Source organism: Solea solea, chromosome 9 (genome assembly GCF_958295425.1).
Source record: "Solea solea chromosome 9, fSolSol10.1, whole genome shotgun sequence".
NCBI lineage: Eukaryota > Metazoa > Chordata > Actinopteri > Pleuronectiformes > Soleidae > Solea > Solea solea.
Genome location: NC_081142.1, coordinates 1,605,920 through 1,630,989, shown reverse-complemented (window position 1 = coordinate 1,630,989; position 25,070 = coordinate 1,605,920). Strand labels below are relative to the sequence as shown.

At 38.7% G+C, this 25,070-nt stretch overlaps 1 protein-coding gene across 4 annotated transcripts in view; it reads left to right on the top strand.

The window, feature by feature from the left end:
- The first annotated feature begins 6,070 nt into the window (after positions 1-6,070).
- The window catches only part of tmem131 (transmembrane protein 131), a 37,365-nt gene continuing 18,365 nt past the window's right edge, over positions 6,071-25,070 (top strand). For 2 of the 4 annotated variants that reach the window (XM_058638023.1, XM_058638020.1), the window contains exons 1-14: positions 6,072-6,383; positions 11,277-11,338; positions 11,493-11,533; positions 16,561-16,629; positions 19,840-19,960; positions 22,795-22,911; positions 22,996-23,118; positions 23,203-23,283; positions 23,394-23,544; positions 23,638-23,694; positions 23,805-23,866; positions 23,950-24,058; positions 24,679-24,787; positions 24,887-25,040. In XM_058638023.1, the coding sequence (XP_058494006.1) occupies positions 6,212-6,383; positions 11,277-11,338; positions 11,493-11,533; positions 16,561-16,629; positions 19,840-19,960; positions 22,795-22,911; positions 22,996-23,118; positions 23,203-23,283; positions 23,394-23,544; positions 23,638-23,694; positions 23,805-23,866; positions 23,950-24,058; positions 24,679-24,787; positions 24,887-25,040 (1,428 nt within the window). In that variant the 5' untranslated portion in view covers positions 6,072-6,211. Of the gene's footprint in view, positions 6,384-11,276; positions 11,339-11,492; positions 11,534-16,560; positions 16,630-19,839; positions 19,961-22,794; positions 22,912-22,995; positions 23,119-23,202; positions 23,284-23,393; positions 23,545-23,637; positions 23,695-23,804; positions 23,867-23,949; positions 24,059-24,678; positions 24,788-24,886; positions 25,041-25,070 lie in introns of all 4 variants that reach the window. The other 2 variants (XM_058638022.1, XM_058638021.1) reach the window with 2 other exon arrangements.

The following is a 25,070-nucleotide window of genomic DNA, read 5'->3' as shown; positions in this document are numbered from 1 at the left end:
GGACAGTTACGAGTTTCCTGTTCTTATTTCAAAGGTCCCTGTCCTCCCAAGAAACTCCCTGTTCTCTACAGACATCTGCTAGTTTTCACAATACCTTATTGGCATCATATCAGACAACTACTCTATCTGACGAACATCCCGTTTTTCTATATCACGTACACATATTGTTGAAGATATGCTCAGTGTCCTCACTTTGCAGACTCTTCGACTCTGTAAACTGTGTACCACTGGTTGCAACTCAGATTAAATTAACTTGCTTGTATTCATCCGACTCAGTTCTCGTGCTTCATCTCACTCACAAAAGTTCCCACAACACCTTTAATTCATAATAATTTCATAGTACACAGTTTCTTTTTTCTTTTATTTTCTAACTTAATTTATTTCGTTTCACAAGAAAATGCAAATGCACCACCCATGCGTTATATATATATAAAATATACACAACAGGTGTATGAATATGTACACGTACAATATAATATAATAGTATTATTAATTAATTTTAATAAAAATCAGTCCATCAGGCAGCAAACAGAAGTGTCACTACTAGACAATAAGTCAGTATAGTACAAGTAACAGTTAAAAAGCACCGAGCCAAACATCCATACAACCATAAAAGATGCAGATGTCAGTCCAGGTTGTGCAAATATTCTGTTTTGTATTTGGCAGGAGATCAGTTTTTATTTTACACACAGATTTTATGCCTCGCACCATGTCTCACAAAATGGAAGATTTGTGGACTCTCCACCCACGTCTACTCTGATATTGCCGTAGAAGACAGATTTGGCCATAGATATGTGAGATAGAGCCTAGTATACAGTTTCTAACTGAAAGTGTCAAAAGCTCAAGTACAAAAAATGTAATGTGCAAAGTTTGACTGTGTCAATTAATAAATTGGTTTCATAGATGCCCTTCAATGTACTTTGAAACTGTGCAGTATTTTTAGTAAATGTGCTAGGTTACTGTCCATCACTGTTGTGAATGCCACAGACATTATACAGGCACAGTTTTCATGTAAATAGGAATGGCTCTGTTTATAATAATGTCATTATGGCATTAAAAGCACAGGATAAACAGATCTAACACTTATTTTTGAGAGTCAATCCCATGACTATTGGTAAGAGACAGTAATAAATTTAATTTGCAAAGGAGAAATTATGTTAGTTGATTAATTTAGTGGTTTGTACCAATTACAGTACACACCAATCAGACACATTATTAAAACAGGTCACTTTTTAAAATATTGTGGCTGATGTGTGTGTGTGTATTTGGCTTTGTGGAGCCATGAAAAACAAGTGAATGTTCAAAATAGGTTTTAAAGGAGGGGTAGGCAGGAGAGCGAGACTTCCTCACCTCCTCTACATTCTCTACATCAACTAATTAATTCTGTCCCAACTATTTTTGACCATGATCAGCATGTTCATGCATTATTCCTACATATCTGCCCTCTGCAGGACACTTAACACATTACACCCATGATGATTCTCTCCCACGTTTTCACAACTGACGCTTGGACTTAACACAACAGGATCAGTGGCATTCATAGTGGTTTACTGTTGACACAGCATTCACCGTAACATAATGATAATCCTGAAAGTGGGGCAACTATGTAAAGAGCTGGTTATTAGTGATAATGACACCTGCGTCAAAAATCAACATGTCTGTCATTAGGCAACCACTTCATTCAAACGTATCATTATAGTACTTATGTTTCCTTGATATTATTGTTAATTAAATGTGAGATGATTTGCATCATGTGTGGCATCATAGCAGGTTGTTTAAGGCTATAGAAACGAAGTTTAATGATCAGCTTTTTCAGATTTTTCTCAACAAACTGAAACTGTAGTTCTTCTTTCAGTTGATCTGTGTTCTCTCCGTATGTTGATATCATCCTCAGCCATTTTACAGCCTGTTGTTAAACATTGTTTGTTACATTTTGATCAAGTTCTGCTCGCAGTATATTTTAAAAAGTACAACAAATCTTTACTTTAACTACTTGAGCCCATATCATGTGATTAAAAGTACCAACAAAGATCACCAGTATCATACACTGCCACTCTATGTGACTGTATTGTATGTAGAAAATGCATATTGATAATTACATTTTTAACTGATTTAGATATTTTGTAAAGTATTATCTATGAATGCAGCCATTCCTCAGCTTCCAGTGTTAAGCCTAAATCGGTTTCCGAATATCTTTTAACTTACTTGTTTTTTCTTTTTTTTCTTGTTCGACAGGTCTACTCTAGTTTAGCTCTACGTACGATTCTGCATGGTTGGAAAGTCGCTAACTAGGCCCACTGTCATTTGCTTTGGTTTGATGTAAAGGGCCCACAGATGCTCTAAAATGACACCTAACTAAGTGGCAGGAGTGGCACCTGGTGTGGAGTCTTCTGCACCTGCTGTAGCTCATCTGCTTGAACAATGGAGCTGGTAATCTGATTGCAGCCTTACATGCAGTACATTAGTTGTAATGAGTGGTGATTTGAATTTTGGCATTGACAATGAGTGGAAGATTAGTCACTTAATGCACACATAGATAGTCTCTAACACACTCACACTAGTCTGGTATCAACTTTCAAAGACACTTAAATCACTTTTCTTCCTCAGCCTGACCTTTGACCTCTATAACATAGCCGTGTCGACCAATGTTCCTAATACAGTGATCAGTGAGTGTATATTTACCTACAGTATGAAGGGCTTGGCCGTTTATATTTATACAGTATTCTTTATATTTCTTTAGCAGTACAAACGCTCCTGCACTGTTTGCTCTAATTGAGATGATATTAAACACTTGAATAAATAAACCAGAACAATACTAGGTTGCATGCAACCTGGTTTTGCAAGATAATGACAGTGTCATTTGGGCGGTTCTTTTTTTCTGACACTGTCAACAGCAAAAGCTCAGGGTGGAGAAAGTGGAAAAGTAGCCTGAGCCGGTTTTGTGAGTTTGTCTCTCACATAAACATCTGACATGCGATGGTTCTTCTCCAAACTGTCCTCGTACTGATTGATTTAGAATGTGCAAACCACTCTCACTGCTCATTGTGAGGCAAAGCCCCAACTCACATGTGTCAAGTGGTTTGCACAAAGAACATGTCTTGCCTCGGGGTATTCTGCTCAGCAGATGTTTCTTTAACTTCACAGTGAACATTTCCAGTTTACAGACGTTGTTGGCTGTAAGATCAAATATGCTGCTTTGAAATTTGACTCAAACTAAATTGTGAAAGAAGTTGTGTTTTTTTCTGGCTTACAAACTTTTGTGAAAGAATGCCTGGACACTGGCTTCCATCAGGTCTCACTGGCTGTTGTTAATTAAAATAAATGAATGTTACTATTACTAGGCAGATGATAGTGTTACATTACATCAGTTTTATCCTTCTTTTGTGCTGGTTGCACATCCATTGGCGTCATCTATTGTGAGTAAACACTTAGTAGCATCCACTTCAAGAAAATTAAAGGCATTGCTCGACAAGAAGTAGACAAAAGATGAACTTAGTTGCATTAACTTAATATGTTAATACAAATGTAAATGTTATTAATTATAGTTGTTATTTACACCAAACGCAGATCTGGGCTTATATTAATTTGCCCTTTCGTATTCACAGTGAAGCACTAAGTGTGGTGATACTGAACTTGAATTAAACAAGTTCAGCGTTACAATGTGCAAACGTGCACTAAATAAAACCAAATAACTTAAGATCAACACTATTTAGATATCTAAAGATATCTAGATTTTTTAATACAATATTGGGGTTCCCTTGGTGATCAGGGGGCCCTCAAGCAGCTGCTTAGTTAGTTAGTCTGGGCCGGCTCTGCATTACATTATAATAAAGTAATTGTTGATTTTTCTTTTCTGTTTAAGTTGAGGCAATCCTTCCTTCCTGCAATCCTACAGTTGGTGTAACAGACGAGGGCACAAGATAGAGGACAAGATGATTATCTGTGGTGATACCTAAAGGGAGAAGCTATGTTACAAATAAAAAGAATAGAATTTGCAGTATACACAATGTACACCAGGAGTTTGATGAATGGTGGTGCTGAATGGGGTTAAGTGTCTTGCCCAAGGAAAAACTGGCATGTAGACTATAGTGGAGCCAGGAATCAAACACTCAACCTTCCAGATGAAAGAAGACTCACTCTACCACTGAGCTGCTGTTGCCCAACGCCGTAGTCTACAGCAGATTCTTTCCCTCAGACATTTCGGATGCCTCAGTCTGTCACTGAAGGAGTTCCCAGTTCTGTGATGGTGACCCACTTCCACTGGGTCAAGTGAGTGTTGAAATACCACAGCAGACCACTCCAAAAAAAGATAGCTGATGCCACCACAGAGTCACAGAAGGTCTTCAGGAGTGCTCCCTGCAAAAAGCCACAGCCCGCCCAAGGCATAAGCAAACTAAGCAGGGCCCCCTGATGACCAGGGGGCTCCCAATAGTGTGTGGAGAAAAAAAAGACATTTTAACATAAAGATAATCTAAATATCAATCAAATTCTTCTTAGGGCCCCATAATGGCTTGGGCCAGCACTAGCAACTGGATTTTTTTTTCATCATTTTCATTTTTTGTTCATCTTGGCTATACACCATTTTTAAACAAAGGTTCAAATCTGAATAACTTTTATACCTTAAAGGATTTCTTTGTTTTGTCTACATGTTTCCATAACATAAAAATACAGAGGAGCTGTATAAAAACTTTGAATGTGCCTTTGAACACTTTTTGTGACACATTTAAGGGTAAAGCATTCAAACAATTAAGTGTTTTGTCCGGAAAAAAACAAACAGACCATTATATAGATATATACATTGCACACTTGTAGCATTGCTAGTGACACAATTGTAATTCAATATAAAATGTTATTTACTGGGCAATAGTAACAGTATGAATGAACAGCAACAGTATGAATGTATGAATGTTACATTCATATGAATGTTACATTCATACTGTTGCCAAAAGTTAAGTTTTGAGGCCACTTCATTTGTCAGAGATGAAAGGATCCAGCCATAATGCAGAGCTACAAAGGGTTAAATAAAATGTAATAACATTTTGTAGACAAAAACTCTGCTTGTTATTTTATTGGTCGGGGGAGGTGTTATCTGCGCTATTCGCTTGTAATAAAACAAAATAGCTTGGTCACTTTATTAGATTATACCCAAATAAGGTGACAGTGCTCTGAAGGAATATTTAGTATCTATACAGCACGATGCTCTATTGTGGATTCATTTGAAGCTTTACTGCAAATCCTAGTGTTTACCTGTTGATCGAATAATTCACTGCAGTTTAGTGTTGTGCATTTTCAGTCACACATGGGAAAATATTGGTATGATTGTGATTTATCATCTGTTACTTTCACTCTCTGCTTGTACTCATTACTCATACATGAACTGAAACCACATGAACTGCTGCTTTTTACTGCCACTATTTCTGAAAATAACTTTTGAACCTGGGGCTTTCAGAAAATTCAGATTTATTCACATGGCCTTTCAGTTATGGACAACATGGTCATTTAAATTATTTGTAATAACCCTCAGACGTCATTTGTCCATTTGGGCAAATCTTAATGGCACATTTTTTTGTTACAAAATCTCTCTCTTGACAAATTTTGGAATTCAACTTAAATATTTCCTAATAGATCAATAGAATAATGTCATTAGATGACAAAAATGTGAACTTCCTGTAATAAAAACATTACTGCATAAATCGCTTAAAACTATAAACATTCAATTTAAACCTCAACCTGGCATTTAAAGGGTTCAACGATTTAAACCCCTCCAAAAAAGCAGAAAGAATGTCCTTGTTTTGTCTTTTATAACTTTGACATTTTCCTGACACATGAAAGTCAATATTTGGGCTAAACTTTGATATATCCAAGAATGAAAATATCCAGCCACCCAACATTTGTTGTAGAGAAAATGAATGACTTAAGAAGTCCGTTCAACTGAAGCCTGAATACTTAATGATCCTTTGTGCGATTATTCATACGCAATGTGGTAATATCTCGGAACCTTTGATACATGTAAGGAATACTGGGACGCCTGGAGTACGTTCTCCACATCGCTTGGCGGCAGCACACGCCGCGGTGCATGCAACGGAAGAAAAGGAGGAGGAGAAGAAGAGGAAGAAGAAGAAGCATCAGTTCGCTGCAGCCGCTGCTCAGACGGGAGTTGAGTTTTTTCTCTCGGCTATGATTGACAGAGTCAGCAGAGGTTTACACGGGCATGTCCGCTCACTCGCTCGGTTGTTATCGTAACAGGAAGATTTGCGGCATGGCGAGTCAAGAAAGAGCACAGAGCTGTCGCCACTCACACTCAACAACCAGAGCGCCATGTGTTGGATTACTGAGGATGTTATTTATTGCTTTTATCCACGCGACGCGGGCAAATAAACAAGGTTTGTAACTTGGCTGCTGCCGACGTCCGCGTTAGCTCGCGCTAACTTCCGCAGACATTTCCACCCAGAGTCGGTCGAGGTTACCTTTGAGGGCCAACTTTAACACAGCTAACCTGGCTAACATTAGCGCCGCTCCCTCCAGCGCCGCTCTAATGTACTTATATGTATTTAATGTTATTAAAGCCGGGAGCGGTTGACAGTTTAAGTGTAAACATACATTTCAGAATAGAAGTGTTGTCGCGAGTGAGCTGCTGTGTGGGCCTTTAAACGTTAGAGTGTGTGCTAGCTTGCTTTGTAGCTTGTTGTCATGTCATTTCATCGCTTCCTTTTATGGCTAAGTTGAGCTAACACTCCACCTAGCAAACACAGAAAGGTAACGGTTAGTTTTAGTATGATAGCTAGTGCTAACGTTAGCGCACACCCGCACACACTGTGATGAAGTGATGTCAGCTTGACAGCGTTATTGTCAGGGGCAGGTTCCCTGATACTGACCTTGCTGTGTGCTCCTGTCAGATGACAGTTATATTGTCAACGTGGCTGAGCGTTTTGATTCGAACCTTGGTTGCTTGGCTTCAGCTTGGCGCTATTCAGGCACGTTGTTTATCCAGGGGACTAAAGTTTCTTGTAGTCAGATCCCCCAATCATATCAATGTTCAAAGATAAGTCCACTGCAGCTGCAGCCCATGTTCCCGAGATAAGCTGTCAACTCCAACAACGTGCCAGCTTCTTAGGAATCACCGGGTTCTTGAAACTTGCCACACAGTCCACAGTCATTCTGATAGAGGGAACATTGACATTGATAGCACCGCAAATGCAATCTGGTGAAGTCTCTAAAATGAAATTGGTGTGATGCGTCAGTCTTTGTCATCACTGACAATCCTCTTGGACTTGGTTAACTGAGTTAGAGTTAAATCAACACTATGCAACTTAAAATGAGAGAAACAACCTATCACCACATTATTTTTAATTAAGAATTATTCACTGACTTGTATTTTATATTAGGGCTGGGCCAAATGGAAAAAAATCTTATAAAGGTTTTTATATCATTCGATATTGATATATATCACAAAATACACCACATCAATATTTCTGTCAAGCTTAAAGTTCCACTTTATTCTAAACTTATGTAAACCTTCATGTGGTGTCTTTTTCTTTGTCAAGTTAAAAATAGGTTTAATTGTTGGCAAACAAACCCAGCAAAAAACAAACACATGTGACTCGAGCAAAGTATGGCACACTTTGCAGCTCTTCTTCGATTCTCTCGCTGCAATCCGGGATTAGCAAAGAAGAAATGTCTGAAATAAATATTTACAGCCAGGGAGTTGGTAAAAATGGCTAATTACTTTTATGAGCTGCTTAAATCTGTTATTTTTTGACGTGCTTAATTGCACAATGTCTTTGGCAATAAAGTCAGCAATTGCGTTTTTGAAAGCACTGAAAACAGTGTCTTCATTTATGTTGAGACAGAAGACACTGGTGTGCTGTTGTGGTGCAGGCATCATGTTAGCTTTAAAGTGGCCGTGGTCATGAAAACATTACCATACGTGCCTCCCCCTGCTTGTCTTTTGCTGTGTGTGTGTCGACCTAATGTGACGTGGCTGACGCCATTCCACCTACATGACTCAAGAACTGTTTCTATCAATGTCATTGGCTGTTTGGATTGTCTGTCAAAACAGGATGAGTTCCATCAAAGTTATATTGAGTGTATCTTGTTTTTATATTGAGGAAAAGTTATATCGCAGTAGAGCTGCACCTAGCGATTAATCTGTCGATTATTTTCTCGATTAATCGATTAATAGTTTGGTCCATAAAATATCAGAAAACCTTGAAAAATCGGTGTTCATCAAACCCGGATTTCCCTAACCTGAAAGTAACAACTGTAAAAAAGTTGTTGGTTACTGACTTGTGACTAATGGTGACTAATGGTTCCCCTTTCCTTAACTCACAGTATGTTTACATTAGTTTCGAAAATGTAATTATTGTGTTAGTCCGTCTATAACAGACATGCATGCTAAGGGGTTAGCCAAATAACTAACTGTGGTAGTAATTGTAGCAATGAGCACTTTACCCTCCTTGGCAGAAAACACGTGTTAGAAAACCAAGAATATGCAGTTATGTTAAAACACACACACACACACACACACACACACACACACACACACACACACACACACACACACACAACTGCACCGCTCCCTCTCTTGTCAACCACTTGCTCAATACGAGCACACACACACACACACACACACACTCACTCTCAACTGCTCCCCCCTCTCACTGGCGCACCCATTCATGCTCATGCTTAAAAGATACTGTTGTATACTGTGAAACCATTGAGATTTTGAAAAATACAGTGGTATTAAGTTTTGCTCACACTGCCCAGCACTTATGCTGAAACATGGCAGGATACATTCACATGGCAGGATACATTCAAAGTAAGTTATTGTAGAAGTGAAACTTAATAAGGAACCTACAACTGTGGCTTGTTTCCTCAAATGATTAGATCACCTGCATCTGCTCTAACATTGAAAGAGAATGTGTTCATTGCACATGACCTGGAAAGTTTGATCTTGCAACACAAACAGTAGTAGTGTCAGATGAAAAGATCCACTATAGAGTATCGGCAGCATAAACGCTGAGTAGTGAGTGTAGTGTCAAGTTCTCCAAACTTTGCATGGGTCATATGAGAGTCAGTGGTTGAAACAACCAGTCCTGTTAATCCTGTTAATGAGCATGTAATAACTAACCCTTTACTGCCATTTTAAAAGCCTACTGCATGAACAAACGGCACAAAATTATGAATAACTCAAGGGTGAATTTTCCATGCACCACCCACTCTTCACATTAAATATGTAAATAATGGACCAGGAAATTTGTTTCACTGGAATAAATGGGTAGAGTCAGCATCTAGTGATGCTGAGCTGATAAAATAAAAACACTACCTTGATACAGCCAGCATAGTGCTGGGTGGCAGGAGCAAAACGTTATTTGTATGTTTATTTTGTACGGTATTTTTCAAAATGTCACTGTTTTCCTGGTATACAATGTGTGTGTTTGTTCACACAAGTATTTGAGTGTATGTCTGTTAAAGTAACTGAAATCATTCTTGTTACTCTCAGGCATGTTTTCTGCTAAGGTGGTGGAGTAATGTGATCATTCCTGCAATTACTACCACAGTCACATTACTATACTGCATGTGTGGTGCAGCAGCGAAAAAGGGTCCTCTGTCGAACAGTGTTTAGCTGAACCACATTCCATTTTTCATATACCTGTGTTGCTGCACAAAATCCCTGACTTAAAGAAAAAAAGAAAAACCAGATTGAAGTGCTCAGATGTAACACAGTTACATAATAGTTATGGAAAACTGAAAAGGATTGCATGCTTCATTAAGGAATAAATGAGTATGTCTTGGGGCAATCTTTAATTTTTTTAATTTAAGATGATCAAAAGCACCCCACACCCAATGATGGTACAATGGCAGAGAGACAACATTCAAGTTCAACAGACAGACTTGTAGAACACTTAGACTACACCATATAAGGCTGTCAGTCGATTGGAATGAACACAAGTATTAATAATGTTAGAAAAGCATTTGAAAATTTGTCCCAAAAAAAGAGTAAAAAGAGTCAGAGTGGAAAGCTGTTTTTGATTTACAATGGAGGACAAGTTGAATCATAATCAAGGAAAACATGTCCCCCTGGATCAAAAGGTCCGGTGTACAATTTCAACTGGATGAGGCTGTGTTTGGAGTTTATGGATGAGGAATAATTTCTGTTTATAATGTTTCAAAATCATTCATTCAGACATATGTTGAATTAATTCCCCCCAGAGAGATTGTAATGGCCCTAAAGGAGGCGAGTTTGACAGAAGATTTGAGAAAGAGCGTGTCTGTCTGTGACACTGTGAGCTGTGTGCATTGGCTGATTTGAATATTTTTCATTTCCTGTCATCAGTTACACACAAACTGATTGTTAGATGTATACACTGCAAAAACATGATAGTGGTCCAAAATGTTTTTGTTGCTGATATGAAAGTTGCATTGATTGGATACAGCTTTAATAAATATTATTAACGCACAATTATCTTGCTTTTGAAAAATATGTCTAAAAACTAGTGGATAACTATTAAATAGAGACATTTAAATACTTGTTGAATTAGTTCACACAACGCTGATTCTCTATCAGCTCCATGTGACTTCCTCTGTTTTTCTTACTATAGCAGCACACAGGAAGTGTTTTATTATATTTCAAGACACGGAGGCAACAGCAACATTGTGCAAATTAAGTGAGACAACTGTAAACAGGTTGGGAGCATGACTGACAAGTTAATACTGCTGCTCAAAGGCCCAGTCGTTCTGCTGTTTCATGGGATAAATGCCTCTTGTCCCCACCAACAATTTCACTGGTGGCGTATGCACACACACGCTCCCTCAGTCAGGTCTGATAAGGATGCAGCATACAAATATTGTTACGTCATTTCTGTTCGTGAAGAATAATAATAAGAGCTATGCACTGCAGCTTTAACACTGCTCAAGAATGTAAGGTTGACTTATTTCTGATCAATAGTTTGAGCCAGGTTAGACAGTTTAAGACCTGATGGGCTGACACCTTGTGATGTCCAGAAATAGACACGTGTGTTACATGTTCATAGTGAAAGATGTAATGGTTATATCTTAACATGAGCTAGTAAACATCCACACCAAGTGGAGTGGCGTTTCACTGAAGTCTGCTTAGAAAGTACAGAGATTAAAGTTCAAACGGAGAGTTATCTTAACCAGTATATTACTCAGTGGTGTAGGAAGATATGATAACTGCTAACGTATGACCTTGCTTTTTATTTGATGATGACAGTGGTTGAGATCATACTGACGCCTTTTCCTCTTATTTTTTTCAGCATTCATTCAGTCAGACACAATTCTAGAAGTTCTACATTTTGGCGAGGGAAGCCTTTTACAGGTAAGTTGTCACTTAACAATGTTCACTTTTCACTTGTCACCTTGTTAACAGACACCTTTTGATGCATTGTATAGAAAAGTTAAAAGGTCAATTTGACAGACTGCTCAGTCACGCTTAAGTAATTACTCACTTTGTCTATTTTTTTTTTTTACAGGCAGAATCGGACATTGATTTTAGTTTATATCATCAACAAAGGTAAGTTTGAATTTATCACCTTAGAAATATCCTCCTCTTTTTCTCTGTCGATGTTTATGTATCTGAATGATGTCCTGGTCATCATAGTGAGGCAGTAGTTGAGAAGGCTGTATTTCACACCAGGGGTCATGACCTTTTCGAGGCAGAGAGCTATCTGAAGGGTGCACGATAATATGGGGGGCTGCCATGTTGGTGTAGTCGAGAATAATACAAATGTGCTCATTTCACCATTTATATTTTGAACATTATACATTTGCGTATACTTTAAGGTCCAGTTTGTAAAATTCAGGTAACATAAATTTTATGTGACATAAATTGAAGATAAAACAATTATACTTCGTTTTTATGAAGTGTACCATCACCTCATTGTTTGAATTTTTGTTTTATATTTATGTCAGAAGTGGTTTCACCTCTACTGAGGCTGCCATTTTGGACCACAATGATTTACAATAGCCCATAATGGACAAACTAAACAGCTTTTTGTATTGATGCTAACTGAAGGCTACAGAGAGTCTCCAACACACTTGGAAGGGAATGGAGAGCAGAAAGATATTCAGCTGCAACATGAAACTTTTCAAATACTTGGAGTTAACACATGATCATATGAAATCATGATTTTTGTGTCATAATAACAGTTACATGTTTCACCATCTGAAAGTCATACATACAAATACAAAGTCATATTTGAAAATCCGATCAGATGACCTGTATTGGGTCTAAAGTGAATTCCTATGCAAAGTTCTGCTTTAGTAAGTATTGCACTCGGTCAGACGCACACCCATTATATCATGTTTTATTAACAACCTAATTATTTTTCATTTTGGCATAAAACCCATTGGCTAATTTTATGTATCACCTGTTGTACCTATTGTATCATAAAGTTAATGGTTTAACATACCAGAGACTTATGTGAGTGGTCTGACCAGTTATAAACTGAAAGTGTCAGTTCAGAGCAGCAGCTGAGTCACCTCACAGAGAAGTGGAGTCTGGTCACATGACGAAAGGCGAGTCGACTGACGAGGCAGAAGATTTGGTGTCAGATGATGGACATTTTGATGGGCCAATAGACTGAGTCAACGTGTTCTAAACAGGGCGAGAGGGACATGGTGCAAGCGCAGTGCTTCCTTATGTCTGCTATACAAGGGGTGGATTGGGGCTAGGGGTCTTTCACTCGATTCCAAAATGGTGTTTGTTTTGTTAAAGGTGTCGTATTTCACGTGTCTTTCAACAGTTAAACAGAGACACAGCTTAAGTTACACTCATTACGTTTCCATGCACAGTCAAGTCAAGCTTGACCAAACCGTTCAGCTGGGCTCCAGCCTTTGTCTCGGTGTGCTAGCACGATTTGATAATCGACGTAGTGACTGAAGTTTGTTCGCCTCTGCTGTGATGGAGGGTAAAGCGCCCTCATTCAGCTTGTTATCGTCTTGGTTTAGCATGTGGCTAATTGTTAGCCCATTGAGCGCCATTCAGAGTCTTCTGACAATCCATTATCATAAGCTCCATTAATTTAAGATCACACCTCACCTCAGAATGAGGTAGCGTGGTGCTAACGGCTAGCTCGTGTTTGCTGTGTGGCTTCGTAGCCTCTGATTTCAGAGGTTAAAGAAAATGTTTAACCTCTGAAATAGCAGTAGCACACACACGCTGTTGTGATCATGTGGGCTCTACAAGCATCCAACACGCAGAGCCCACGCGATCACAACGGGTGCTGCTGGATAGAAGTGCTGGAGCGGAATTGACTGCTTGTATCGGAGCGCTTATATCAACGATTTTAGAGGCAGTCCGATATAATCCAATACTCGTTTTTTGGCTGATATCGGACCAATATCCGATATCAATATCGGCTTGGGACATCCCTAGTTCTGAGTCCAAGTCATCAAGGTTGAGTCTAGAGCTGAATGATTATTTTTCAGTTAAATTTGGTGTTGCTAATCTGAGCTGACCAAGCAAACAACCAGTGCAGAGAAACACAAAGGAGCAAACAATGAAGATGTTCTTGAAAATACACTGTAACAAATTGGTAAATGCCTTATCAGACACCAAGGTCATGTGAACAAATACAAAAAAGCATTTTTGTTGAGCCTAACACACCCGCGCAGGAATTTTATCACATCTTGTTGGCAACAAGTATAAGAAAAGCTTGAGCAGTATCATCCTGAGTTGTCATAGCAGCACAGTATAAGGCCACGGTGCACTGTGAATGAAGCCATACTAACTTGACACAAATGTTTTCAGGAAAACAACTCTTATTTTCTTTGAACTTTAGCATAGGAACATTGAACCCTGGTAAAACATTCAGATGTCCTACTGCAGTGTAGTAGTAATAGTAACACTATTATCGCCAGCGTCAGATACAGTGGTGTAAATAGGCCGGGAGGTGCGGCAGGGAGGATGCTAGCAAGAGGTCATGTGATCACATAGGCCCATTCGTGGTCATGTGACATTGAATCCTGCTCACTGCTGCAGCAAGGAGGGCTCTACGCCTTCAGGGCTCTTCTTCAACATGTGCTATTGAAGAAGAGCTAAAACTAGTGTTTGAGATCATTAACTCCCTAAGATAAGTGCTTTTTGCAACTAGTGGAGTCGTCGTTATTCAAAACTTGCTTGATTGGCCAATGCTTGTGCTGCTGCTTAGAATTTCTCCACTTGACACACGCAATGGGTGAAAAGCAGAGCGATGGGCCCGCAATGCAGCTCGGTAACACCTGATACTGCTCCATTCAAAGTGACTGGGAGCGTTTCATGTGACGCCTCCACCGTGTGCATGTGAATCAGGCGTAATGCCCTATGATCAAAAGTATGAAGTACTTTTAGATAAAGAAAGAACAGGAGTATTTTTCCCCTGAGGTCAACCTCTCTTTACTCGGCTTAGTGTCTGTTACCTGTGGTTTTGACTTACCAGCCTCTGTCCTGCCACATCTACACTGGGTTGTGTTGACCAGGGCAGGCTAATGCAGGCCAACTTGAGCATGTTATCACTCTGACAAGGCAGGGTGAAGGAGACAGCCAGATGTTTGCTTTTTTTTTTTTTTTTACTTCTGCTACAGACAATTGCCCGTAGTTAGGTTGTTCCCTTGTTTTTAATTATCCACAAATACTTTGTCCGGATGCAATGTACAGTGAGCCTTTCACTATTCACACAGTGTCTTCTGATCCATAACAGGGTTATTTTGCTCTGGCATAGCCTGGCCACTCCCTTCAGTGAGGGAGGAAGGTTTGACTCTGTTGTTTCAGGCTGTAGGAATGGTGAATTTCTCATTTGTTCACGTGTGTGCTTTGTTTGGATTCCTTTATCTTTATTACTCTTAAAAAGTTAATAAAACTTTTCACTTCCACCTTGTCACTTCCAAAGGAATTAAAATGCTTTTTTTTGTGTGCTTGTCGTCTTAATGTTGCTGTGACACTGGACATATGCAGATCTTGAGGCCACGAGGCCACAATCTCCCTTGCTTCTCCAGTTACATACTGAAATTCAACACATTAGCTCCGAAGTGGCGAGCGAAAAGGCCACTCAGAATTCACAGCCAGGATCCATCTCATCATCAATCCCATAAGAATTTTGTCAGTAGTTGTTATATTAATCAGAAATGGGACAACTGGCTCCACAGATGACAGATTATCCCAGAGGAGCATGGTGGAAGATTCGGTGTGGATTGCTGTACACCTCAGGGGATGGAAATCCATCCAGTCTATAGCAAGCTCCACCATTGTAGGTTCCTGTACACGTAGGCATAGTAGTAAATAGGTGAAACTGATCTCTGGTCAATTGTCAGACTGTGGGGTAATGTTAAGAGTCATTACATTTAAGTAGTTAAAGGCACCAGTTATTGGACCAGTTATTCAGACTTTCTAAGGGTGCTCGAAGTTCTTGAATGCTGAAACAATTAATCGATTATTAATCGACAACTATTTTGATAAGATTAATCGATTATGCAAATAATCGTTAGTTACAGCTCTATTCCACAGCCATCTGACTGAGTAGTTTGCATATGTGAGAAATTAAAACAAGTTGTAGAATGAGCACAACTGCTCTGCCTGGCTCTCACTTGCTCTGTAAGTCCACTTTCTGTCATTTCTTTTATCCCCCTACTATTACAAATTATGAATTTTGTAGCTTGTAGCATAACACTGTCTCTTGTAATGTGATTTTAAAAAGTGAAATAATAATTTTGCGTGTATATACTATATGTATTCGTAACAATGTGTAATTAACTGTAAGGGGCTGAAAGTTACAAGTGTACTTCAGATTAGAGAGACAGACCGTGTTTTTCAATAAATGTTAAGCAGTTTTGTGGTATCATTTATGATTAAACTTTTTTAAAAGTCAAATATGTAAAAAAGAAAAATTAAAAATCGATCACATATCACCATTGGCTGCCCTAATTCCTGCAGATTGGCATTGGCCATAGAACCCATATTGTTAGGCCTATAATCTTTTTGTTATATCCACCAATTGTAAAGAGTAGTCCCAGGTTAAAAAGAACATGTCATGTCTAGGTATTCGGTACTTTTCAACCATTATGTGACTCAAAGCCCAGTTATGCACCACACCTGCATCTAACTGTTTTCATGAGATGTTTATGGATGTTCTCATTACATTGTTCTGTTCCGCTAAATAAGAGTTAACTCTTTGTAGGGCCAACCTTGTTTATTGTTAAGATACACCTGTTGTTGAACAGGTTTGGTGAGTCTGCTTTCTACGACCAGTTTGATGCAACAGATGCTCAGAAGTTATTGACTGTGTGAGCGAAGGTGACAGGAAGGCTTTTTAAAGGAGTCATTTCTTTCCGTCCTCTTTGGATTTTTCTTTTTTGATCAGTCAATGGATTTTGCATATGGAAATAGAGCACATTGCTAATGGGAGTGGTCCAATATCCAGCATAATGCATTTAAAAAAAAGACCAGGACATTGAGTGTGGGGACTGTGCATGTTTCGGGCCTCATTTGTTTGAAATGCACACAACAATGGATACTATTTTTCCAAGTCTTCTGCTGCTACTATCAAGTCTTCTTGTCTCCTGCAGCACGTCCCCGCACCGTGGGAATTGCCGACCTATACAGTTTGAACCCCCAATGTTGGACTTTCACGAACAGTGAGTGTCTTAATATGTATTTTTTGTATTTTGCTGCTATGGGATCTGTGTTTTTATTACTATTTCTCATTGTGTGGGGAAAAAAAGCAAAGCACAAAGAGTGTAACAAAAAATTTAACATTTTCCATGCCACATGGACAGATTGCAGACTGCTACTAAGCTACCTTGTACAAAAGTGTAACAAAACACTATAAATGTTTAGCCTGTAAATGAACACAGAAGATGCATTTCAAACATCTATAGAATACACACTAAAGCACATATTTGAACTCAAGCACCAGCCCTTACCTTCCCTCATCGTTCCACTTATGAGCTCACATTCCACTCTGACAGTAGGTGCACACCCATGTGGTATGACCTAACCTTAAGTGTAGCTTATAATGCATTAACTGGGTGTAGACAAAGCACATATGATTCAGGGTCCGTTGACATGAAAATGAGGTTAGGAGAATCGGCAAAGTTTTTGTTCTATCAGATTTTAATCCAAATGGAACCAGTGTTTTGTTAGCCCTAAAATGCTATTTTGATCCAACAGTTACAAACACCCTTGTGTTTTTGTCCATGCAACCAGTTTGCATCGATGAGATGTCATGGACCAAACCCCGCTTACGCCGCAGCAACTCAATGTGCTTTACATGAAAACAAAACATTTAAAATTTGGACAAAGCCCAATTATTAAAAGAGTACAGAATAATATAAAAAGAGAGGAAGAAAACAAAAGGTTAAACTAAAATGAAGCATAACATTTGATAGTGCAGCATAAAGCAATAATTTACTCTAAAAATAAATGTACAGTGCTGAAAAAGATTAAAATGTAAAGTACTTTAAAGGAGTTCATTTATAAGCACATGAGAAAAGAAATGTTTTCGATAGGGATTCAGTAATATTCCCATTAATGCTCCACATCTTCTATGTTTTTGTTGCATTGCTGTGGTGACATTACAGTGCCACATACAGGCCTGGCATATACAGTGCTGTGAAAATGTATTTGCCTCCTTCCTGATTTCTTATTTTTGTGCATGTTTGTCACGCTTAAATGTTTCAGATAATCAAACAAATTTAAACATTAGACAAAGATAACCCAAGTAAACACAAAATGCAGTTTTTTAGTGATGATTTTATTTATTATGGGCAAAAACACTATCCAAACCCACATGGCCCCATGTGAAAAAGTAATTGCCCCCCTTGTAAAATCATGAGGTAACTGTGGTTAGTCACATTTTTGGAAAATTTCACTTGCCACACCCAGGCCTGATTACTGCCAGACCTATTGAATCAAGAGATCACTTATATAGAACTTGTCAGACAAAGTGAAGTCGGCCAAAAGATCCCGAGAAAGGAAGACATCATGCCGCGATCTGAAGAGATTCAGGAACAAATGAGAAACAAAGTAATTTACATCTATCTGTCTGGAAAAGGTTACAAAGACGTTTCTAAAGCTTTGGGGCTCTAGTGAACTATGGTGAGGGCCATTATTCACAAATGGAGAAAACATGGAACAGTGGGCAACCTTCCCATGAGTGGCCAGCCGACAAGAATTACCCCAATAGCGCAGTGACGACTCATCTAAGAGGTTACAAAAAAAACCAGAACAACATCTAAAGAACTGCAGGCCTCACTTGTGTTCATGACTCCACCATAAGAAAGACTGGGCAAGAATGGGCAAGAATGGCGTAACACCACAGTTCAGAAAAAGAACATCATACCAACAGTCAAATATGGTGGTGGTAGTGTGATGGTGTGGGGCTGTTTTGCTGCTTCAGGACCTGGAAGACTTGCTGTGATAAATTAAACCATGAATTCTGCTGTCTACCGTAAAATCCTGAAGGAGAATGTGCGGCCATCTGTTCCTGACCTCAGGCTGAAACGAACTTGAGGTCTGCAGCAATACAATGATCCGAAGCACACCAGCAAGTCCACTTCTGAATGGCTAAAGAATAACAAAATGAAAACTTTGGAGTGGCCTAGTCAAAGTCCTGACCTGAATCCTATTGAGATGCTGTGGCATGACCTTTAAAAGGCGGTTCATGCTCAAAACCATCCAATGTTGCTGAATTACAACAATTCTGCAAAGATGAGTGGGCCAAAGTTCCTCCACAGCGCTGTAAAAGACTCATGGCAAGTTATCGCAAAAGCTTGATTGCACTTGTTGCTGCAAAGGGCGGCCCAACCAGTTATTAGGTCATGTAGGCCATGTAGGTTTGGATTTTTTTCCCTCCCTTAATAATAAAAACCTTCACTTAAAATCTGCTTTGTGTTTACTTGTGTTGTCTTTGACTAATATTTAAATTTGTTTGATGATCTGAAACATTTAAGTGACAAACGTGACAATTCTGCTCCCCCACACACACCCACACCCATCTTGCTATAACAAAAAACAATCCACTTATCAGCTGTGAATGTTTTGAAGTCATGAAAGCGAAACCTTGAGAAATTCTTACCCAATCTCTGAAACACATGAAATGATGGCAGGATGTCAAAATGACTTCTGCAGAAGCTCAGCCACAGGTGAACTGTGCATAATAATATAGGGAAAATATTCTGTGGGAAAAACCCTTGCCTCTTTATCTGCTTTGTTTCAAGGACTGCGTGTGTGATAGTTCAGGTTTAATCATTTGAATGTCAAAGAAATTTACAGTATCACAATATTAGTTGGCTTACCCTGTTAAAATAATTTCATCTTGCATGACTGCATTCACAGCGAGTGGAATCGTGAAAACCCAAGATTCGAGTCTCTGCGAGTGATTTTCATACCGCATTGAAATGAAAGAAACCACATGCTGTAGGCAATCAAAGATGTATGCTATACTTTGGATGATGATTGGCGACAGTGCAAACTGGGGTTAGAGCATGCAAAACACTGGTGTGGTCCTTTTTAACCAAATCAAGCTTTTAAAGATGGTAACCCAAAGGTTGTCTTCCATGGATCACCAAATGGAGGGTTTGTTTGTCTAAAAATGAATTAAGTGTACTTACTTAAAAGAGCGGTTTAATTGTAAAATATCAATTACATTTCTTTGTCCTAAGGGTTTGATCATGACAATTTAGGAATAATTGCTTATTATCAGTATGCGCATCAAGCAAAAAGCATAAAAAATCATTAGAATTGTGCTTTTATTTGTTGTATCCATTTTCCTCTATAATGAGCTTTAAATTTCTTTGAAATTATTATTTACTTTCTCTTAAATTTGTTTGTTTCCTCTTTTACAGGCCTGTTGGGATGCCAAAAATGGAGAAAGTTTATTTACATAATCCAAGCTCAGAGGAAATAAGTTTGATATCAATATCAGCAACAACAGCACATTTTCACGCATCCTTTTTCCAGAATAGGGTAAGTGCTCCCATGTTTATGACTCTCATTGTGTTTGTCCGCAGCTGAACTGTCACAAGAATTGTGATCATTGTTGGAAATGCGTGTTATTTGATCATCGGGTTTTGTAAGCGATTTCTAAGACAGTAATTAGGCAGTGGCATAATTATTGTAAACGATCCACTTGATAAGACACACAATGACAAACTGTTTGTATTGCTGGTGTGCCCAACTTTTTCATTTAGGTGCATCCTAATTGACTGTACTGCTCTGCATTCACAGTATCCCTTGCTGTAGCAAAAAATAAATTCAGTACACATAAACCTAAACTGGCGTATTTCCACCGGCTCTCCTCTCCTCGCCACGCCACAACACGGTTTTAAGTTTCCACTAGTATAGTACCAGGTACTATTTTTAGTACCTGCTCTGGCGAGGTTCCAAGCGTGCTTAAGCAGGTACTATGCGATGATTGGTCAGACTGCCGATCACTGACTGGCCAGAGTGCCGTCACAGGAAGAGACGTCCCACACACAAATCAAGCCAAACAGCGCCGAATTCCCACCTCGCTTATCTCATTCATAGCTGTTCTCAAACATGATGACAATGACAATTGACCACGACATCATCCTTCCTTGAGTTTGAGTTCAGACAATTGCCGATTGAGAACACAGTTTTCCCAGATAGACATTGCGAAAGATGAATGTCCAAAGTGTAGGCATTTGAGACGTTAGGTGCACCTGTGCTACCTGGAAAAAATGTTGCACTCAAAATTTGCGACCACTTGTGATGTATCGTCCCGTCTTTTAGGTGGAGTTTGAGTCGTTTTTCTTTGCTTTGTACTCCATTAGACTTGAATGTTTGGTTTGGTGTGGTGTTGTTAGCTTTATCATTTAAGTATAACACCAAACAATTAACTAACTGCATTAAGATACTGACAATAATGTTGTCAAGTCCTGATGGAAACCACATGAACCACTTAAACATGTGACCACACCAAGGTACTCAGATGGGCTTGGATTGTCTAACTGTTCCATGTCATAGATGAGTTACAGCTGTAAACGCGTTCAAAACACATCCTTGCATGCAACGAAAGGCAAACAGCAATAGTATCAAGTCATGTGAAGGATCTGGCACACATAGTCTAAACAAACCATGCAAACTATGAGTAGGAGTACTAATATTACCATCAAAACACAGGATTCATTGTAGGGATATTGAACTTTTTTGTTGATATGCAATATAAGATAAGACCTACTTTATTAATCCTTGTAAGGAAATTCAGTCATCAAGCAGCTTATAAAATACACAAGACTGCAGATAAAATATATAAATTGGTCAATAAATGCATAAATGGTGCAATCAACAATGGGAGTGCTTCGTCTGAAAACAGATTTCAATATCAATGTTTTTCCCCTGTGCTGAAGTGAAATGAACATAATAGTTTGCATACTTTATACCTGTCCCTTCAGTGGAAAGGTTGCTAATTTAGCATGGGAAACATTTTCCTTTGCTGCACGGTCACCTTATAAAAGGAGAGAGTCTGAAAAAAGTGTGCCACAATAAACACAATGAAATGTGTGTCAATATGGGTGGAATATTCCAGAGATGATGTTTCCTCAGTTCATATGTCATGTATGAAGTTGGTGGGAGGGGCTTGAGACAGCGTGACTCCATCACATAATGTTAGTATTTAATGACCTGGAAATGAGACAAAGCATAGTACTACAGCCTTAACTTGGCAAACAAAACCAACTTTCTCAGTTAACCTTGCTAAGATGAATGTGTTGTGATCTTTATTCTTCCATATTAAGCTTTACATAGTGTACTCTTCTAATAAGAGAAACCTTTTTGTTTGTATAAAAGCTTTGTACATTTCCACATTTCCTGTTTATTTTTCCATAGTTGATTAAGTTGATTCTCATTTGATGTTGCCGTCAGTTACTACCCTGCAATCAGAGCAATAAAGATGAGTAGCAGGGTTTTTTTGTGTTTTTGTAAACCTTGGTTTAATCTTCCAGGCTGGAGTGTGTAGTCTGTTTACCTTGCAGATTCAGGTTATCTGATGAAGCCTAAAGGGAGCCCCAGCAGGCACAAATTGAGAGAAAAACAAACAAACAAACAAACAAACAAACTTGTTTTCAAACTTACCAGTCTCACAAAAACAATTGAATTGTACAGTAGAACATAATTTAGGTTTCTATCGTCTCTCTGTGATTGGAGTTAGTGCATTAATATAAGAGAGATTACTGTTATATCTGTTTTACTTATTATTTGCTTTACTACAGTTATTATGGAAAGTGTGGTAAACATTAAAATCTCTTCCTTAAAAGCAGAGGAGCTCGAATGATTAACATTTCATATTTTATCCTTCTTTGCGTCAGCACCTGTTTTATCTGCTGACTTTCTCACACTGATTTGGATATTTTCTAAATTCCAGCTTCCTCTCAGTCTCACAGCTCCCCTATCTACAACACAAGAAGATCTGTTCTGTTATGTGTTGTTACAGGAGGAGCTGCCCTAGGCTGCTTCTGTCTTTGTTACTCAGTTTACTGTTTCTGTAGCACCATAATGTTACTACTATTTGACAAGACAAAAATGGAGGAGTATTTGCTGCAAAAACGTTTGGGAGTCACCACTTTGTAGCACAGTCACCACTGTAATGCTAAATAGAGTGTATCTGTAATGTTTTCGTAGCAGTTGACCTTTAAGGTCAGGTGTTGTGTATGCCAGTGTTAAGATCTTTGTTGTTATTAGACAAACCCTTTCATGTTTAATACAGTTGTGAGGGCAAAATATGCTCCTTGTTTGAAAAGTAAAAGAAATATAATTTACTGTATCATTTGTTTTCTCTACAGATAATTCCACCAGGAGGAAACACATCGTTTGATGTGGTATTTCTCGCTCGAGTGGTTGGGAATGTAGAAAACACTTTATTTATTAATACATCACATCATGGAGTGTTTACATACCAGGTACAGACTCAAGTAGACATCTTTTTTTAAAAACATGTTAAGTTTCATCTCTAACTTTCTTTAATTACCTTCTGTGTCTTGAAGGTTTTTGGGGTGGGCATTCCAAACCCCTACAGACTGAGGCCCTTCATCGGGGCTCGAGTCCCAGTGAACAGTAGCTTTTCACCTCTAATAAACATCCACAACCCGTACAGCGAACCACTGCAGGTAACTTACAAAGAAAAATTTACACTTTGTATTAGTCCTTTAATGCTAGATGCATTTTTTGATTGTTGATTTGCATTATCCCAGGTTGTTGAGATGTACTCAAGTGGTGGGGATCTACATCTGGAGCTTCCCACAGGTCAACAGGGAGGCACTGGAAAATTATGGGTTGGTTTCATGTCACAGTGTCTGTGATTTGTATTGAATCTTGGTTTGAGTTGAAGAAAGTGATGTGGACAGTCAGTGGAGACGTAGTGACCGACACCTTCTTTCTCCAGGAGATTCCCCCGTTTGAGACGAAAGGCGTGATGAGAGCGAGCTTCTCTTCTAGAGATGCAGACAATCACACAGCTTTCATCAGGATTAAAACCAACGCCCCCAATGAAGAACAGTTCATCATTCTGCCTGTGGAGGTGGAGGTCACATCAGGTGTGTTTAATCAACAGGGTTGTACTGTCTGAAGCTCTGAGTGTTTAATGTTTTTTCCATTGTTGACATGGTGTTTTCCTTTACTGCATGCAGCCCCTGGTATATACTCCTCCACAGAGATGCTTGACTTTGGTACACTGCGTTCACAAGGTACAAACTATAGCAAAGATGTTTCAATTTTGAATTACACAGTGTTTTTCTTCCCTTTGTTTCTTTCTTATCATCCTGTTCTGGTTTGCTTCCCAAATGCTTTGTTACAGATCGGCCAAAGCTGCTGAATCTACACTTATTAAATTCAGGGACAAAAGATGTTCCAATAACAGTAGGTGTCTTTGGCAGACTCTTTTAAATCTATAACCTTAAATCGTTTGTCTGACAATTTATTTATTTATTTTTTTACTTCAGAGTGTTCGAACAACACCATCAAATGAAGCCGTCACAGTGGACTTCAAAGCAGTCACACTAAAAGCTGGAGAGAGCAGATATACCAAAGTTGCAAGTATTAGTTTTGACGGTAAGTTGTTTTACAATATTTCTAAATTAGATTTAAAAATAGATTTAGATTAGATTTTAAAATTAATTTGATTTTAAGGATAAATGGATTAAATTATATTCCTTGAAATACTTCATGACATTTGAGCATCATTATTGGAGTCAAACTGAGAAGTAAAACTGTTTTTAGACCTAATTTTAACAGGGATGATGGTTCATGAAGGTTAAAAAAACAAAACAAACTCCCTCCACTCCATGCTGTGTAATATGATGTGGGCACAAAATAAAAATGTTCTGAGGAAGTACATTTTCCACTGAACACATTCTCCCTAACGCAGAACCAAGTCACTGTGTCAGATTCCAGTTTACTCCTTTGTGTCTTGACTGGTATGCAGAAAAGGAAAAAAAAAATCATATTGTAGAAGCCAACAGGCAGTTTTTTGTTATCCTTGTAACTTCTAGAGTTACTGGTTTCCTTTTCTCGGCTTCTTTATCTGCTTCTTGTATATTATCCTCACTGTTCTTATACATTTTGGTTTAGTGTTGCACACCATCCTCATGTGAGTGCTTGTATTCTTTAGCAGCACTTTTATCTGCTCTCTCTATTATGTTTTTTCTTACTTTATTTTCTTTTCGTTTCAGCCTCAAAAGCGAGAAGACCATATCAATTTTCTGGTAAAATAACTGTTAAAGCAAAAGAAAAGAGCTACTCCAAGCTTGAAATCCCATACCAGGCAGAAGTTTTAGAAGGGTGAGTTTTTTTGTTACTCAGGGGAGGGGAGATGGTGGCTCAGTGAATTGCAATGCATTTCTGAAAGGTGTTACACCGGTATATCTTGTCTTCCTGCAGCTATCTGGGCTTTGACCACACAGCCACTTTGTTCCACATCAGAGACAGTCCTGTAGACCCAGTGGACAAACCCATCTTCCTGACAAATGCCTTTAACTTTGCAGTCCAGATACATAATGTGTCCCTGCCTGAAGAGGCCAAAATTATGTTTCGAGTAAGTGTTATTGCAGGTCATTTTAACAGT